The following is a 17,239-nucleotide window of genomic DNA, read 5'->3' as shown; positions in this document are numbered from 1 at the left end:
TGTGAAAAGCTGAAGATAAGTGTACAGGACAGCGCACAGTGTGCCCGGTGTGATGCTACACGTCCTGTGTTTGTGTCCTAAAGCAGCAGGATTGAAACTTTGAAAGTTGGAATGCATTTTTTTCTTTACAGCGGAAAATGTGACGCTGTGATGTGAAAGACTGCTGTCTCACCTCAGCTCTCAGAGAAATGAGACAGAGGGCACACGGGGAAGCCTGACGATGATAAGTGGAGGACTAGATATGGTGGATGGATTATCTCATTAAGCAGTCATGAATGTGTTGTTGACATTGAACCTGAAGTGACCTTGTAGCGTTTTCACTTCCTTTCTTGTCACAGAGTTCACTAATTTAGCCTGAAATCACCAATCAGTTAAAAAGATTAAATGTGTAACGCACTGCACAAAGATGAGGTCGCGTTCTACCTGATTTAAAAGCAGAAGCTGGCCTGCTCATACACCTGGCCCTAAAAACACCACCATCCGTCCATCACCCTTGTGACAGTCTAATGAACCTAACATCTGAGTGACACATAACACACATTCACACTGGCTGCATATATCAGCCCGGGGGGCAGAGCAGAACTCTGTATGAATCAGACACGCTCACATATTCAGGCTTTCCAGAGGCGTTTACCATCAGAAGAAGCAGAGCACTGAATCATCAGCACCCCGCAGAAGAACACAGCAAGCAACAACTCTAACAATAAAGACGTGCTGGAGCCAAAAGGTGCAGATAGCAAGTTTTAAAAGATAACGCACAGAATCAAAGGGGCAGAGGGTAAAAACCCACTGCCTCCTGAAATACAGATCAGCAAGTCAAGCTGGCAGCAGACGACACAAAACGCTCTCTGGAGGAGGCGGCGACTGTGGAGCAGGCTAACCGACCGGCAGAAAGGAAGCTCCCGGGGTCCCACAACAAAATGTTGCGCGTCATAGTGGAGCGGGATATCCCCATGTCGGTGACACTGCCCATCGAGGTGCAGGCCGACCCAGCAAACCAACCCTTCCCTTTCCTGGACACCACACTTGCTGATCTGGGCATCCAAGAGTGAGTCTCACTCCGAGTGAGGAAGTGTTTTTGTTTTGTTTTGAAAGAAGCAATCTAAGGAATATTTATTAATGTGTGTATATTCAGGTCAGAGGTGAAGGAGAGGGTGGTTTGGGTTGACACCAAGAAGACCCAGGTGAAAAACAAAGCAGGGAAGCTGAAGGAGAAAGAGATCACTATCCTAGAGGTACGGCTGTGAGATTCAACTGCAGGGATGTGGTGTGATGGCAGTCTGTGGAAATCAGGTGAGAATGAGAGCAACTTGATTTTCCTGTTCTGTCCTTCAGGTACGCGTGAAAGCCCAGAAGCCAGGAGACAAACAGCTCCAGGAGGTCCTGTACAGCACCGAGGCCCACACTGACCGTTCCTTCTGCCGCACTGGAATGGATATCCTGCCCTGGAAACAGACGTGTGCAGGTCTGGAAGCAGTTTAAATCTCATACTTTTGATATGTGAGGCTCATAATCTCACTCCTGCTGGTGTTCAAGTTGGCTCGGGGTTTCTTGATTCTGCTTTTTCTTTGCTGTGTCACTGTTAGCCAATATCTGCATTGCCATGCCCCCCCAAAAAGCCACTCTCCCTGCAGTGCGCAACGACCTCTCAGATAACGGGTGACTTGTCAGACTCATGTGGATCACAGTGGTGTGCCACAGCCTGAGGCAATGACAAAAAATTCATACCAAACATTACGTCAGCGTCCACATAAAACCTGACTTCTCAGCGCTGTCAGGAATCAGGTCCACTTTTCAAAATGACAATTATTCATTTACTCTTGTAGGAGCAGAATTAAATGCAGAATTAAAAGCCCTCAGAGCCTCTGATGATATGTGGAATTTATGTCTCAGACATGAGTTTTCCAGTTAAAATGCCACATGGGCTCACAAAGATTCTTCTGTGTGCTTCTGTGTTTGCATCAGGGGAAAATGGACTGACACCCATGCAGATGACTATGGCGCTGGACACTGAAAATAAGCTGCCGGGCTTTACTCAGGCTCAGGGACAACGGGAGATCTGAGGAGCAACACAATGAGTACAACTGAAATTGAACAAACTTAACATCTGATTACCTTTTTTTGTAAGAAAGTTTTAACACGAATGCTCCAACGGTCCACAGCAAAGCTTATTATGACAAGACTGGTTTTATTTAGTGATAAATACGTCTGAACTGACATTGCATAACTTGTTAGAATTACATTGCTGAAGCATTTGTAAAAAGCTTCTGTCCTTGTTAATTTGTGTTTTGTGATAGGTTTTTGGGCTCTATAAGGTCACAGGTTGTATTTCTGAGCATCAGCAGAGTACTAAAGGTAAAGTAACTGTTTTCAAAACTAATAACTCAGCATGTGTACAAACATTAAGAAATCTCTGAATAAGGCAGTTCAAAGGAGCAAGAACACACATGTTTCTCCACAGGTTAAATTGTTTTATAGTAAAGCAGGAAATCAAAATAGAACCAGAACTCCTAACATAAGAAAATGTAAACACGGCATGCATGTTAGCAAATAAATAAAAAGAAGAGCTGCTGAATGTAATAATAACTTTTGAAGAATGGCTGAAGTGCTGCACTTAGATCATTCAGCTGAAACATGACACACAACTGTCCCATTTTCCACATACAGTATATTTTTTCTGGTTGTTGAGTGGGAGGGTGTATCTATGTGTGTGGGCTATGAGGCAGTGATGGCTGCGCTGAGACTATCCCTCTGCTCTGCAGGAAGTGAGGTCACAGCTGCTTGGAACTCAGCACTGTGGTTCTGGGCAAACTTTTGCATGAGTGCTACTGAAATGTTCTGGCTTTCTGTGGAGGAGAAACAAACAGAGTTAGAGGTCAACACTGGAGACAGATCACTACAAAAGAACGAAATACTGATGAGAGTACTGTGCAGGATGCTAAGAAACATCAGATGTGAAGCTCTGAGTCACGAGGGTTCATTCGAGGGAATTTTTACATGCAATCTGCTATTCTGCAGAAATCTTCACCTTTATCAACATCCTTGTTGCCTAGGACATGACTGGAAGCAGCAACTATGGGTTTCATTAAATTCACGACCTGAAAGAAATAAAAAAAATAAAATAAATAAACTTAAGAAAAAAAAGTCTAATTCAAATATTTTTTTACATTTAGGGACAAAATGCACAATGTGAAGAGATTCAAGATTTGTTGCATGTCAAAGATTCTGCATGTGTTGGATTGTAAGAATAAATGATTTAACATTTAATAAAAGAGATGATTGATCAGAAGTTTTCCTTACAAAGCATCTTTCTAAACATGTGAACAGCTGCTCTTTAATAATCAATGTGGATCAAAGACTTCTTTCAACACAAAATAAATGTAAGGAAACAATTTCCTGTGCAACATCCAATTTCCACAATTGACAACGGACCACAGTGATCTAAACTCATCCTCTACATTGGAAATGTAAACAGATGTAAATGTGGTTTTGACTGTACCAGAGCAGGGCTGTGTGTGTAGAGCATAGCCAGGCAGCTGAACACTGTATTGTTCTCTTCTTGGTCCTCTTTGAGCGGGAGACGAGCCACCAAAGCTGGCAACACCTGTCAGTGAGCAAAGAGTCATTTGCTTGAAATTCTGAAAACATTTTTGCAGCACTGTTGCAGTCAGCTTCCTGCTTGTGAAAATATGTTGTAGTTAAGTTTAGCTGAAGAGGCGAGAACCATTAGCTGAAATATTTAATATAACAAACCTGTTCCAGAGGGACGGCATCCACATTGCTCATGATCATCCTGCAGAGGGCAGCACACAGGTTATCAATTACCCTGAGGTCCGATTCCTTGGACAGCAGGTTGGAAAACACAGACAGCATCATGGGATAGTCTCTGAGACAGACTTTGCTAAGGACTGCAATGGATTTAATTTAGCTTGAAAAAACAATAAAATGTGTACTGCCAAACACAACAATTATTCCAAACAGAAGCACACACAGTTAAGAAGGATACGATACAACGATGGGTCCAGCTGCCTGAGCCAGGCATCCCAGTCCAAACACGCTGTTGTTCCGAACCTCAGGGTCACTGTCCTTCGCTCCAGCTACCAGTACAGGAAGCAAGCGATTGGACAGGCGGCCTGCCGCTCCCCGCCCCCCAGACACACTCATGAGAGCATGGAGGATTTCTGCAATGGTGCCCACAGAGAAGGACCGGTCTGCCACCGTGCACGAGGATTTCTATGAAATTCAGTAAATAAATAGGATTTATTAGGGTGACTCTTCCCAAAGGATTTCAAACCAGATTAAAAACATTTCTCTGTGCTTAGCAAAATCAATCAGTTCAAGAGTGACAGATTGTTAATGGAAAATTGTACTTAGTAGTCAGTATAAGCTTTTAATGATATACGTTTACATGTGATAGAATACTGCATGATGACCTTTTTATTACTTAGAACTGATTGTTCTTTATAAAACTTGTTCTGATATTTTTATCTGAATCTTCCCACAGCGATAGTAAGAAGCTGAACAAGCAGTTCTGAGCTCTTACCAGGAAAAAGGGCTGCTTCCCACATTCCAACACACACACACACACACACAATCACATACGCACATGCTCACGTATCAACATTCCACTGAACAAATGTATTCATTTTTGTATTACTTTTCTTGTGTATAAATAAAGACAAGTGCAAGAACAGAGCGCTGATCACAGGGCCCCCACTCTCGTGTGAGCGCTCTGTAACCGCCCTTGCAAGTAAAAACTACAGCATCTGTGTGTTTCTACCTTTCAGACTCAGCTGAAGAAGTGTCTTTTAGAATAAATCTCTTGACACAGATATATTAAGTGATATTTACACTATGGAAAGGTTTTCTTTCTTTATTGATCTTAAACTTTGGGATATTTGGGTCAAATATTTTAAACCTATAAAATTGAATTTTTGGAAGTCTTCATTAAATGACTGTGTGACTTTATTTATGTTCTCTTTTAAATATTTTTTCTTATTTATTTATAAGTTGAGATCTGTAACATCTATGGATGGCAGGGGATAACACATGGTACTAGTTCTGTTACTTGCTTTGTAATAAACTGCTATCTGAAAAAAGAAAAAGGTTCTGGGGTATAAAGTACTCCTGTCACACGCCTAAATGTGTCAGTGCATTCGGACTCACAGCTTTGTTCATGATGAAAGGCAACAGGTCATTGAGGAAAGGGAAAAAGTTGTCTGCAGGAACGGAGGCGGCCACCAAGGGGATTCCCTCCCCTGCAAACTCCTGGAGCATAGCATCATACTCTGCCTGAAACACACAGCACATCAACAGAAATAATCAGAGGGAAAAAAGAGATAAAAACTTCACAGACTCGTATTGTTACTTTTGACTGCATTGTATTTAAAATTAGGCCACAGAAAACACTAAAGCTCTTGGATCAGGACAGATATTTTCACAGCAAAAATTCAGCATTGTGTTGATCCAGTTTACTGTTTGATTTGCAGCACCTGTTGGTCTTCATCATCAGCTTCATCACCACCGCTGTCCTGACACGGGGTCTGAGAAGGCAGAGAAAACAAAAGGAAAAAAAAAAGTGAAAGGCTTTTAAAGCACAATTCATTCTAAGCAAAACAATCTGTGACAAATGAGTTTTAGCAAATAAACCCATCCATCACCCACACCCTCACCTTTTTCTTGAGCACATCACGGATGGCATGGCTGATCTCCTTCAGGCGGGAAGGGTTTTTGAAAACCTCCTCTTTGCAGGACTTGATGACACTATTCATGCTTTCCAAGACACCCATCACAACATGACGCTCGGGCTCCCTTCGCACCGTTTCCAAAAAGCAGGGAACCACTATATCCAACAACTTCAACAGGGCTGAGTGTGGGACAAAAGATGTGCAGAAACATCGAAGAAGAAAGTTAAAATGTATGAAAAGCAACGGCGCTGATTCCTGTTATACACATTTCTAAGTTGAAACTGGATATAATTTTCCAGGATATAAAATCTATATACAACTTTCTATCTCTGTTTAGAAACTTGTCTGATCCGCCTTGGTTTTGTTACTGAATCTAGAGCAGACAATACTACTGCCTAATTCAGCATGCTGGTGCCCTGTATTACCCTGGTGGTTGGCCTCAGTGGGATTCTCCTTCCACACTTTGTGCTGAGCTCGGCAAAACTGCCCCATGGCTCCAAACGCTGCCCTGCGAACATCCTCATGGGGAAACTGGGGAGAAAAGTAAGAGAGAATACTACAGCTTACTGGGTGGGGCTGACAGATGTGACAGGTTCAATGCAAGTATGACCCTCCTGAAGTTAAAGGAAGATAAAGTATGAGGGACCCTGGCATTATGGCAGAAAAAACAAGGATTGACCCCTAAAAAAAGGGATACTGTAATGCCCGTCCTTGAGGCCAATTAGTAAATTATTCCTGCTATCCATTATTGCCTTGGTCAGCAGCAGGTCATTGAAGTTAAAGGAAACACCAAAAAAAGGCCTCTAGTAGGGGTTAAGGTCACAAACCTCTTGTTATGAAAAGACCAATGAACCACCATATCACTTCTATATCACAAAAGCACAAGTGTGTTAAACTAAGATATTTTTGCCACAGCAGTATCAACATACCTTCTGAAAAAGTAAGGTACTAATAAAATGATATAGGCACAACAGCTAGCAGGAAAACATTTGATCACCTTGCCAAAGCATAAATGTGTTTTGTTTTTTTAAGGAAAGGGTCTTTAATGTTTATTAGCCACAACTTACAGTCTCTTATGATGTATTTAGCAGTAGTCTATATACTGTTAGAAGATTGTTTTAGCTGCCTCACCTTTGTTAAAGCTTATCAAGGGAAATAGTAAAACATTTTTATATCTGTGAAAATAGCTTTTAAAACTGACCAAAGATAACAATATAAGGCAGGACTCAAATCAACATTAACAGTTAATCTATAGACGGTCATTTATAACTAGATGCACAATTACAGACCACAAAGTGCCCTTCACAGCACATTAAACGAGAGGAATATTTGGTCAACCAGCCAACCGGAGCCACTTACATCTCTCATCTCATAAACCTGCTGGAAGCTGGACTCCAGGAAGGGCTGGAAGGCAACACTGTCAGAGGAAACCACAGCAACAAGAGCAAAAATTACACACATGTTCACATCTAAAATGTCTCGCATGGGGCACAAGTTTTAGAACACTTCCTAGTTTTTTAATTACATTGATCCATGTATGTTAATCTCTGTAAAATTCCCATCACTGAAGGTTTAAAAAAGAAAAAAGAAAAAAAAGAAGTTACAAAGTTTTACCCAGCATTGAAGGCAATCTCTCCTAGTGCCTCGCAGGCATCCTCCTTTTCATCAATGTAGGCATTCTCCACACTGAACCTAAGACATGGGCACATTGGGTTTTCAGTGTGAGTATTTGGATGAACATGAACTACGTGTGTGTGCATGTATGTGAGCCTTACCCAGCCACATCATGGATATCTGTCCCTTTGTCATCTTCCAAAAAAACCTCTTTTTCCTCATTTTCATCGTCATCATCGTCCAGCAGAACAAAGGTCTTGTCCTCCTCAAGATGTGCCTGAAAACAACAAAATAGGAAGTGGGAAATTGAAACATTTGTTTTAATTGAGAATATTTCAAACACAAGTGCTACAATAATAGTTTCTACCGTGACGCCTTCACTGGACTTCAGGGCATACAGCATTACAGTTGTTATGGCAGTGAGGTGAGGAGTCAGGCAATCAGGGGTGACTATTGATACAGCAGAATAGAGGCTGTACCTGAAAGATGGAGCGACAGAGAGGTGAAGGACAACCAACACGTAAGCTGGAGCTTTTCTGTACTACTATTTATGAAGACCACAACAACACAATAATAAAGCTCTGACAGCAGGGAGAGATCTTTTAGCAGGGAATGAAATGAAGACTAGTTAAAAATGTGTTTTCAATCACAACGTTGAATTCTTGAATGTTTGCTTTATTCAATAAAGAATTGTAACATACGTGCAGCGTCTTAGGTCAGGGTCATCAATGGTATCGGTGAGGTTGAGGCCCAGTTGAACACACTCAGCAGCAAGAGGACTGAAGACATCTTTGCCAATGGTGCGGGCCAGAACAGAGAGAGTATCTGACAGCAACAATAAAACAGTGAGACAGAGCCTACAGAAACTACCAGGGAACATGTTTCCTGATCTCAAAAGAAAACTTTTTAGTTTAGAGAGAATTTTGAAGTTTACCAACCCAAAGACTGAGTTTGTAGAGACCTCATTTCCTCTGTGGTGGTGGTCAGAAAGCCCTTCAAACTTTCAATAACTGGGGTGAAGTAGGGAACCAGCAGCTCCTTGGCAGCATTGGCTGTTAAAGTCATTTGAGGTAGTTGAGAGATTAGGTTAGTTTTCATTTAAGAGATAAGATTTAATGTCTTAATAGCTTATCTTTCTATCTTTCGGTATTTGACATTGGAAGAACAAATACTTAAGGATGTTTATTGAACTATTATCTTTCACAGTCAGTCAGAAAACTAGAACTCATTTTTTTTACTGGTTAATGTATAAAACCCTGACATTCTGTTACCTATGGCACCGATGGCAGACACCGCCAGTTCTTTTATCTTGAGGTTATCAGTGTTGTTCAGAGCAGAAAGCATCGTCTCCATCAGAGTGGGCAGATAGGGCTCAATACCAGCTCCTGTTTGTAAAACCAAAATGAGAGATGATGAAAAGAAGGTGACTTTTTGTTTTGTTTAACAATAGTTTTTGGTTTGCAGAAAATTTTGGTAATTTCTCCCCTTGTAGGGAAGTTGTGTGATTTTTACTGTGCTTGTCTCTGGGGAGATCTTTTCCCGTTTACCTAGGTTCTCCATGAAGTTCTCTAGGGCGTAAAACGCTTTTGTGACGTGGCCAACCTTGGCCTGGTTCAACGAAGAAAGGTATCCCAGCAACAAAGGCATCAATTCTGAACAATACGTGCTCACTTCAGGCTGGAAAGCAAAGAAGGAAAATTTAGAAAAAGAAACTGAGAATAGTTCTTCGTTTTATTGTGGAAAAAACTATACACATCCATATAGATCAGGTTTGAGATAAGAGACACTTTAAGTACATCCTATAGCATGCAACATCTTATGATAACTTCTGTCCATTCCTTCACACACAGTTCCCGTTGTAAATAAGGTCTAAACCAGGGGTGTCAAATTCAAATACACAGTGGGCCAAAATTCAAAACTGGAACAAAGTCACGGGCTAACATTAATATTTATTGGGAAAAAAAAAATCTTCCTCCAGATATAAGAATAAATCTTTTCTTATGGACTCAAACAAGTTTTGCTGAAAAACTGAATATGGAACAAGCAAAGCTTAATACTAAATGATATATATATTAGCTGTATAATACCAGTAGACCAGCTCTAATAGTAATTTGGTATGGCTTCGCGGGCCAAATGTAATTAGGCTGCGGGCCAAATTTGGCCCGCGGGCCAGAGTTTGACATCTATGGTCTAAACTGAGCATACTGTGTCACAAATAGAATAAAACATGCAAGCACTTCATTCCAGGTATAAACCCCAAAGAACCAGATTTAAAAAAAAATATAAACAGAAAAATAAACAGAAAAACAGCTTTTCCCACTGAGGTGTGTCCTGACTCACCTGTAAATGTTCAGAGAATTGTCCAAGGGCAAAAAGGCCTGCACTGCGTACCACCTGACTGCTGTCTGAAAGACTCTGACATACTGTCTGCAGCACTGATTTTAACATCCTACCACACAGATACACAAAGAATGTTTAGACATTGTCAAAATCAAACTGCATGTATAGATTTGAACACATATCAACAACATATATACACTTATTTCATGTCAAGCGTTCGTACTTAGTGCGTATGTGGTCTGCACACCCTTCAGCCAGCACAGCAAGACACATGAGGCCTCCCTTCCTCTGATATGGATTTTCACTGGCAAGGCAGGTCTGAGTAAGGGGCATCTATTACAAACAACAAAACAAAACAATTTAACACACTATCAGAAAGCAGATACAACAGCCAGGGATCAGAGTTATTCAGAAAACCTATATGACCTACCAGTTGTTGGAACAGTTTCTCTGGAGGCATATGAAGAGCCATAGTGTCAATAATCTGAAAACAGACAAAAGAACAAGTCAAATCTTATTCAAAATTACTTTAAGCTCCCGCAAAGTGAACTTCTTTGATAAAAAAAACAACAAAAAAGCACAATTTATATCAAAATAGTTAAACACCTGAGCAGCACAGTGTTTGGGACTTTCATTATCTGTTCCATCTCCGCTGTCGTCCTCTTCATCTTCTGGGTCCTGCTCACCCGGAGGTGGAGCTGCAGTCAGTACAGGGAAAATGGCCTGCAGGATTGGGCTCAGGAGCTTCTGCTTCAGCACAGTCTGTGAAGATTAGAAAAATATATTATTTCAAATTTCGCATCCAACTTTTATATTCCATACATTTTAAAGCAATGTGATACTCCACCAATAAGTATCCAATAAAAACCAAACCAGTTCCCAGCTGCTGAGAGTACAAGGAGTATCCATTATGTAAATCCGCTTTTATTCAGTTACGTGTCACAAGAGATTGCACTTTGTTTTTACAGTCAGTTTAATTCATTTTGCATAACTAGTCACCAAAAGAATTCCCAGAAAACACTCATTTATTCATTTCAATCGAATACAAAGAAAATCTTGTAGACAAACCGTCTCTTCCTAGAAAGTCCAAAATCAGATGACCTATACTTATGACATATATAATTTTGTCAAGTCACAGCTTAGTATTTTTAATTATGCTCTAAATTCTATAAACTATAATGACTGAACTGCACATATTAAAATGTGTGAGAACAGTGTTAACTTTAATTTGTGAAATTTGAATGTTTTCGCTGCTTTTTTTTAGGATGGCTATCGGTGGTAAATACTATGTTTTTACAGCCACTAGATTCAAGCTGTTTGTTTCCAATGTAAATTGTGGTTTTGGAGTACATGCTGCTAAGAGAATCTCCAATAAATTTGTGTCTAGACTACTAAGTGAATTCTGGACACTGAAGGGTATTTCAACTTGATGACTGTACTCTATGAAGCTACATTTGTGTTTGTTTGTTCTTTTGCTGAAAGGGTCAGCTCTGGAGGATTCTCCAAGTTCAAGAGTGATATTTTGGTGTCAAGAAAAGACAAGACAAGCAGGCATGTCTTTTGACAGACCCATAAGACTCTCGTATGCTCTACAACTCCACATACACACACCTAAGGCAGATATTTAAAGAGCTGGTGGATGACTCACCTTACTCTTCAACTTGATGAGGAAGGTGACGCAAGAGAGCGCTTTCACTCGCAGAGAGTCACTCAGATTGGTGTCACTGCCGACCTAACACAAGCAGAAAGCACATGTACAACCCTCTGAGCATTCAGGTACCAAACATCACTTGTCAGCTTGGAAAAATGAATTAAATTTAGAATATCAAACAGAATTCACACATTCAGGTCGTACCTCCAAGAAGAAGCGGACAACGTCAGCAACATGTGGGACGATAATGGACACCTCACTCTCCATGAGCTCATTAAACACCTCCATGGCCTCACTGGCTTGGTTCTGTGAAGGGAGAGACAGAAGTAATAATTTAGTAGGTATTTATCAACACATTAGGTACAAAAGCATTTGCTAGAATTTACCTGATCAGCCTTGATGAGACATTTCAGGGCAACAATCAGATTTGGGAGGATGGAACGCATCAGGTGCTATAAGAAAGCAAGATGTTATTGAGTTGTGACAAAATACTTCTAGATTTTTGAAAATTACAAGATTCGAAATATAATTCAGGTCTTATTTCAACTTAAGTTGTAACGCATCACATGCAGTGCAATTATAAACAAATCTCTTGTGGAATAGTTTCAATGTCTGCACATTGCCTGAAATGTTGTTTTGCCTCACCATCTCTTCTGTGCCAATGAATGCCGTTATGGCTGTGAGGGTGAGGATGCAATAGTACAGAGCTGTAGGGTTGTTGTGGTCTTCCAGCACACTACGAAGCAGCTGCAGCAGCTGGCAGTAGTGGGGCTTGAAAGGCTCAGGGTTGGATTCGATCACCTTGTTCAGCAGCAGGAGTCCAACCTGGCAAAAAAATTATGATATTTCTAGTGATTAAACTATGCACAAATTATAATATAATATGAGACTTTAACCCAAGTGTTTCAAACATAAGGCCTGAGAACCAGAATTGGCCAGCCTAATACAGCCTATCAAAAATGTAAAGGGGGTATAAACTTTGCACTTTTAACTGTATGTTTTTTAAGTTTTCTAACCTTTACAACTGATAAAGATTTCACCCATTTATACTAAACCAGAGAAAAAAAAAGACAGAAATTGACCTGTTTGGAAATCTGTTTTTTGTTTGTTTAGACACAGGGTAAAGAGCAGGGAAAAACATAAAACAAACAGTATATTTTCTGTGAATTAACAAAAACTTACTGAACAGTCTGGGCAATGAGCTACCATTTTTTACACATTTACTTCTTACAAATTAAGCCCAATGAGCTATACTGGCAATTATCTTTCATTAACTAAAGCATCATTTGTTATTATCATGTAGAAAACCTGAGACATACAATTAAAACTGCACTTCTTTTTCTTATGTTAAGCTATATTACAGATTAAATGTGTAGTTAAACATTCACTGGTGTGTATCACTTAAAATCAAAGTCAGCTTTATGTGGCCCACAATGCAAAATGTGTGTGACATCCTTGCTTTAGCTATAGCTAACACAGGTTATGAACTAGTCCAGACATGTGCATCTATCATCATCTACACTTGTAAATTCATTAAACTAATCTGAACTCCTATCTGGGTGCTTGATCAGGCTACCTGTCTGTCATGAGGGTTGCTGCTCTTGGTGGACTGATTGAGAAGCTGGAGCAGGGCAGGCCAACGGTCTGGTGTCTCATGTTTAACCATTACAGCGCACAGCTGGGAGAGTGAATGCTGCACCGTGTGCCTGCAAAGAAAATAAACAGAGAAACAACGGCTCATGACAGCTCAAACGTGTAGGTCTATATCTACAGAATGCAAAACAGTAAGTGCAGCATTTTCTTACTCTGTTTCCTGCATGAAAGCCTGCAGCACCACTGCCTTCAGACTGTGTGAATAAAACGCAAACATCACAGCAGAGTTTAAACTATGAAGGCTGGTAGTGTGAAAGAAAAGTAAAACTCAAACCTCTCTCTGTCATTAGGGCTGATCTTCTTCCAGTGTTTCTTCACCCTCAGCCTCAGCATCACTGCAGCTGACTGACGGATCTGCATGTTGGATGCCAAATGTTTACAAAGATGGGCATTCTTTTCACACACACACTAGAGGATAAAATAATAAAAGGTATATAGTACCTGAGGGTTTTGGGAGCCACTCATGACCGCACACAAGCCTGGAATAATAGCTGGGTCTTTGAACGCCTGTTTTAGCTGGGCTGTGGCCTAAAAGAGGACAAAAGAGATTGTCTGTGGTGGGTGCCACAAAGAAATAACAGCTCACCAACTGACTCACAACCTAAGCCTGGTTTTTAATTAAGGTACCAACTATTTAGGCAGTAAACTGCTAATATAACAACCAAGTGGTCCTAAATATCAGTACCAGTGGTTTAACAGTTAGCTAACCAAATCTTAACAAACATCAGCTAGCTTATCTCCAGCAGCCATTTCAAAAAGTTCACTTATAGCCAGGCAAAGTAATGCTAACGTTAACTTTAATAAAATTATTTGTGACATTACCTGCTGAATAATTGCATTATCAGGCTGTGTGAGCTGCGAAAGAATCTGCTCGAGCTCTTCTGTCATCTCTGTCACCCCTCAGATAACCGTTTTGTGAGCGGTACTGTTAGTTGACGTTGACAGACTTGTACATAAAACGTGTTGTGTGCCTTCTTCCCAATGCGACACCTGTCAAATATGTCACTTGGTAGTTCTAAAAGTTAGCTACAGATTTTCCTTTCGGTCAAATTCGATTTTAAAGTGCGAAACGAAAAATGAAGACTGATAGATGCCAGTATCTAAGCTCGGTCCGGTCCACGAACGCTGCAACTGCCAGCACGCGAGGCAGAACCGGCCAGGAGTTCCATGTGAGTTGCGTTAAAGGGACCAGCAGATTTCAGGATTTTTCGATATTACTGAAACAAACAGCGCCTTCATGTGGTTAGGCGGCCCAATGCAACGCGTTCAAATCCTCATATCTGAGAAACTGAACGGGAATTTCTGGCCTGTTTGCAGTTCGATGAAATAGAACTGGGGAAGAAAAAACAAACTTCATTAAATTTGACACCACCGGCATGAAATGACTTTCTGTTTTCTGGGAGCAGAAAATCCAGTGTTTCAAAGCACTCTGTCATTTCCTGGATGCAGGTGATGTTGTCTTTTCTGCATCAGGTTTCTATATGAAATGTTCTTATTTAAGCAAGAGTAAAAACAACGAAATAAATCAAAAAAAAAAAAAAAAAAGAAGCAAAATGATGCCAAGCTGAATTTGAAATGGTACATCACTGATTCATCCCAAATTGGGTGTGACAGAGGGCACCGGCTTTCCCCACATTCACTATATTTAAAAAAAGTTTTATCATGAAGCTGCACAGTGTGTATATAGGCCTGTGAATGACTCAAAAGTTATGTCATGGGAGCATTTTTTTGGAAATGCATCCTCGAGCTAATTTGACCAGAGAAGTTGTAGACTGTGAGCTGCAGCTAGTGCTAAATCATCCTTTTTTATTGATATTTCTCACTGACCCACTGGATATTTACCAATGGAGAGCTTCTAAAGAGCTGAATGATAAAGGTGTACGACGTCTTGTGTCCAGACAAAACATTTTGGCAAATGTGAGCCTGAGCAGAAATACGATTGTTGATCGAGTTTGTGAGATGACCACTGATTTAAGAACACAGTTTTGTGAAAGAAGCAAAGACTTTATTGCATACTCTTTTGCTGTGGATGAAAGTACAGACATGATGGACATTGCGCAGCTGGCCATTTTCATCTGTGGTGTGGACTCCAATTTGCGCGTTACAGAGGAAATATTGGATATCGGGACAACGACAGGAAAAGACGAGATCAGGATTCTGTGCATTTTTAATAGTAAATTTAAATTTTCTTCTCCTCCATAAGAGTAGGTGAACTAATATTCTAATCTACAATATTTGATTGTGTTGATGAAAATCAGATTTGCTCTCTCATAGTAAAGGAAAAAACATGGGATGAATTTTAGGTCTTTAATCTTAAAACCTGTGGATTTTAGAAATATTAGAATCTGGAGATACTGTAAATTAGATTCTATTAAAAACTCATGCTTGGAAATGAGAACACAACACACATTTTGTATATAATATTAAGATAAACTTTAAGAAAATAAAATAACTTTGTATTTGGTACCTATCACACTGAAGTCATGTAAATGTGTTTTGTTTTATTATTTTTGTTTTCTAGTGCTGTCAGCGTTAATCTCGTTAAAATGACGTTAACGCCATAACTGCATTAACGCAGCAAATCTCCGTTAGCGAGTTAACGCGGATCGCCCCCGTGCCCTGCAGCCCCATTCAAAATCATCACGACCACAACAACTGTGAAAATAGTTGGATCTACACTGCTGCTCAATCACAGCTGCCTGATCAATGTTTTTCATTAGCAAACTAGCTAAATTGATGGTGGTGGTGTGTGTGTCTGTGTGAGTGAAAGTCAGAGAGGGAGAGTGAGCGACAGATTTTCTTTTATAACCTTCATTTTTTTGGACGCACAGTGTGAGCACTCGGGTCGCATCAGAGCATCGGGCCGTATAGTGTGAGACCTTGCATCGTGACCTACGAACTTCTAACCCCTGCGAGTCAATCGTACAGTTTGAGCAGAAGCTGAATAATGCACAGTGTATGCCCAGCTTTACACTGATGGGAATGCAAATAACAGAAAACATTTATGTTCCTCACATTGCTCAGTTGGGAAGCAGACATTGAATGCTTTCCAAATATTGGCAGAAGTGTTGCTAATAATATAGTCTAGTTTATCTTTGATGTTGTATTCGTCACATATAGCTTCAGATTTCTCACAGATTCTGTAACCAGTGTGTAATCCTTTGAAGTGGTCAAAGAAAGGCCAGCAGTTTGAATTTCAGCTGTATCCTCTCTGTCTCTTTAATTTTAAAACTAGCCAATTAAAGTCTACAATTTGTTTTCTAGAAGCTTTTTCATACGATTTAAGGTCATTTTGGGGGTGCCTTATATGCATCCACAGGTGTGCCACCAATTTACTCAAATGGACTCTACTAACCTATCAGAAGCTTCTTAAGCTCAGAATGGAATTGTCTGGAGTTTTCTTATTAATTACAGACAGAATAAACTTATTGTATATATACTATATGATGAAAGTGATAGACAGTGCTCTCCTTATTGTGACATTTAACTAATTCAGAAGATACCAACAAACTTCCATTTCACAGTTTCTGGACACTTGTGCCGGGCAGTACAGCATGAATTGTCCAAAGCAGAAAGCCATCACAAATGCATTATTAAGTGACTTGATTATTGGTTGCAACCTGATCCTGTCTATTGTGGAAAACAAGAGCAAATACAGCCCAGTATGTCTCAGAACAAGTACATCAAAAACAGAGAACCTGTTAAAAACTTAGTTGAATGAGGCTGATCGTGTTTCAGTCACTGTGGACATTTATTTGGACTGAAAGATGAGGGGTTTCCTTGGTATCACTGTGCACTGGATACAGAAAGAGACAGAGAGAATACAATGGTTTTAATAATAATAATTTTATACCCTATATAGTATCTTTAAAGTTCCAACCTTTGTAATGGCATTACAGTATATCTTTATGTTGTGGTCACATGATGGCACAGCATTGTCTCTGCATTTTCTACCCACGGTTTGAACTAAATAACAAATAACACATGTATTTATTCAACTTACAGACAATGAAAACAAACAGAAATCAGAGTGTAAAATTTTAAGACTTTTATTGATGTTAACTTTTTAATAACTTTTTTTTTAAGTTATTAAAAAGGAAACCCAAACAGACTAACCCCTCTGAGCAAGCACTAGGCGACAGTGGGGAAGAAAAACTCCCTTTTAAGAGGGAGAAACTTCCGGCAGAACCAGGCTCAGTGAGGGGACAGCCATCTGCCGCGACTGGTGAATGGGTTCCCAAAATTAAGTCCATCAATTAAAAAGAGCCATTATAATTTTAAAACTAGCCAATTT

At 40.1% G+C, this 17,239-nt stretch overlaps 2 protein-coding genes across 2 annotated transcripts; one reads left to right on the top strand and one right to left on the bottom strand.

The window, feature by feature from the left end:
* The first annotated feature begins 606 nt into the window (after positions 1-606).
* LOC118454480 (uncharacterized) lies at positions 607-3,302 on the top strand. Its single transcript, XM_035909452.2, has 4 exons — positions 607-1,048; positions 1,136-1,235; positions 1,336-1,465; positions 1,966-3,302. Exons 1-4 carry the CDS (start codon positions 921-923, stop codon positions 2,061-2,063), a joined length of 456 nt encoding a protein of 151 aa, XP_035765345.2. The 5' UTR covers positions 607-920; the 3' UTR covers positions 2,064-3,302.
* Positions 2,169-14,110, bottom strand: ipo4 (importin 4). The gene is made up of 30 exons (XM_006794733.3): positions 13,768-14,110; positions 13,387-13,473; positions 13,220-13,299; positions 13,098-13,139; positions 12,869-12,998; positions 11,938-12,117; positions 11,679-11,744; positions 11,497-11,598; positions 11,290-11,373; positions 10,248-10,403; positions 10,072-10,125; positions 9,865-9,974; positions 9,642-9,750; positions 8,849-8,978; positions 8,573-8,686; positions 8,240-8,353; positions 8,003-8,126; positions 7,669-7,780; positions 7,463-7,578; positions 7,302-7,379; positions 7,047-7,104; positions 6,113-6,218; positions 5,673-5,866; positions 5,493-5,543; positions 5,167-5,292; positions 4,007-4,233; positions 3,754-3,886; positions 3,500-3,604; positions 3,029-3,098; positions 2,169-2,846 (listed from the first exon to the last, which is right to left on the bottom strand). The coding sequence occupies exons 1-30, from the start codon at positions 13,831-13,833 to the stop codon at positions 2,716-2,718; spliced, it is 3,255 nt and encodes a 1,084-aa protein (XP_006794796.2). The 5' UTR covers positions 13,834-14,110; the 3' UTR covers positions 2,169-2,715.
* Positions 14,111-17,239: the final 3,129 nt, after the last annotated feature.

The sequence above is a fragment of the Neolamprologus brichardi genome, chromosome 9 (assembly GCF_056152115.1).
Source record: "Neolamprologus brichardi isolate AB-2024 chromosome 9, ASM5615211v1, whole genome shotgun sequence".
NCBI lineage: Eukaryota > Metazoa > Chordata > Actinopteri > Cichliformes > Cichlidae > Neolamprologus > Neolamprologus brichardi.
The sequence above is the reverse complement of the archived record's forward strand: the minus strand, read 5'-3'. Positions and strand labels throughout refer to the sequence as shown.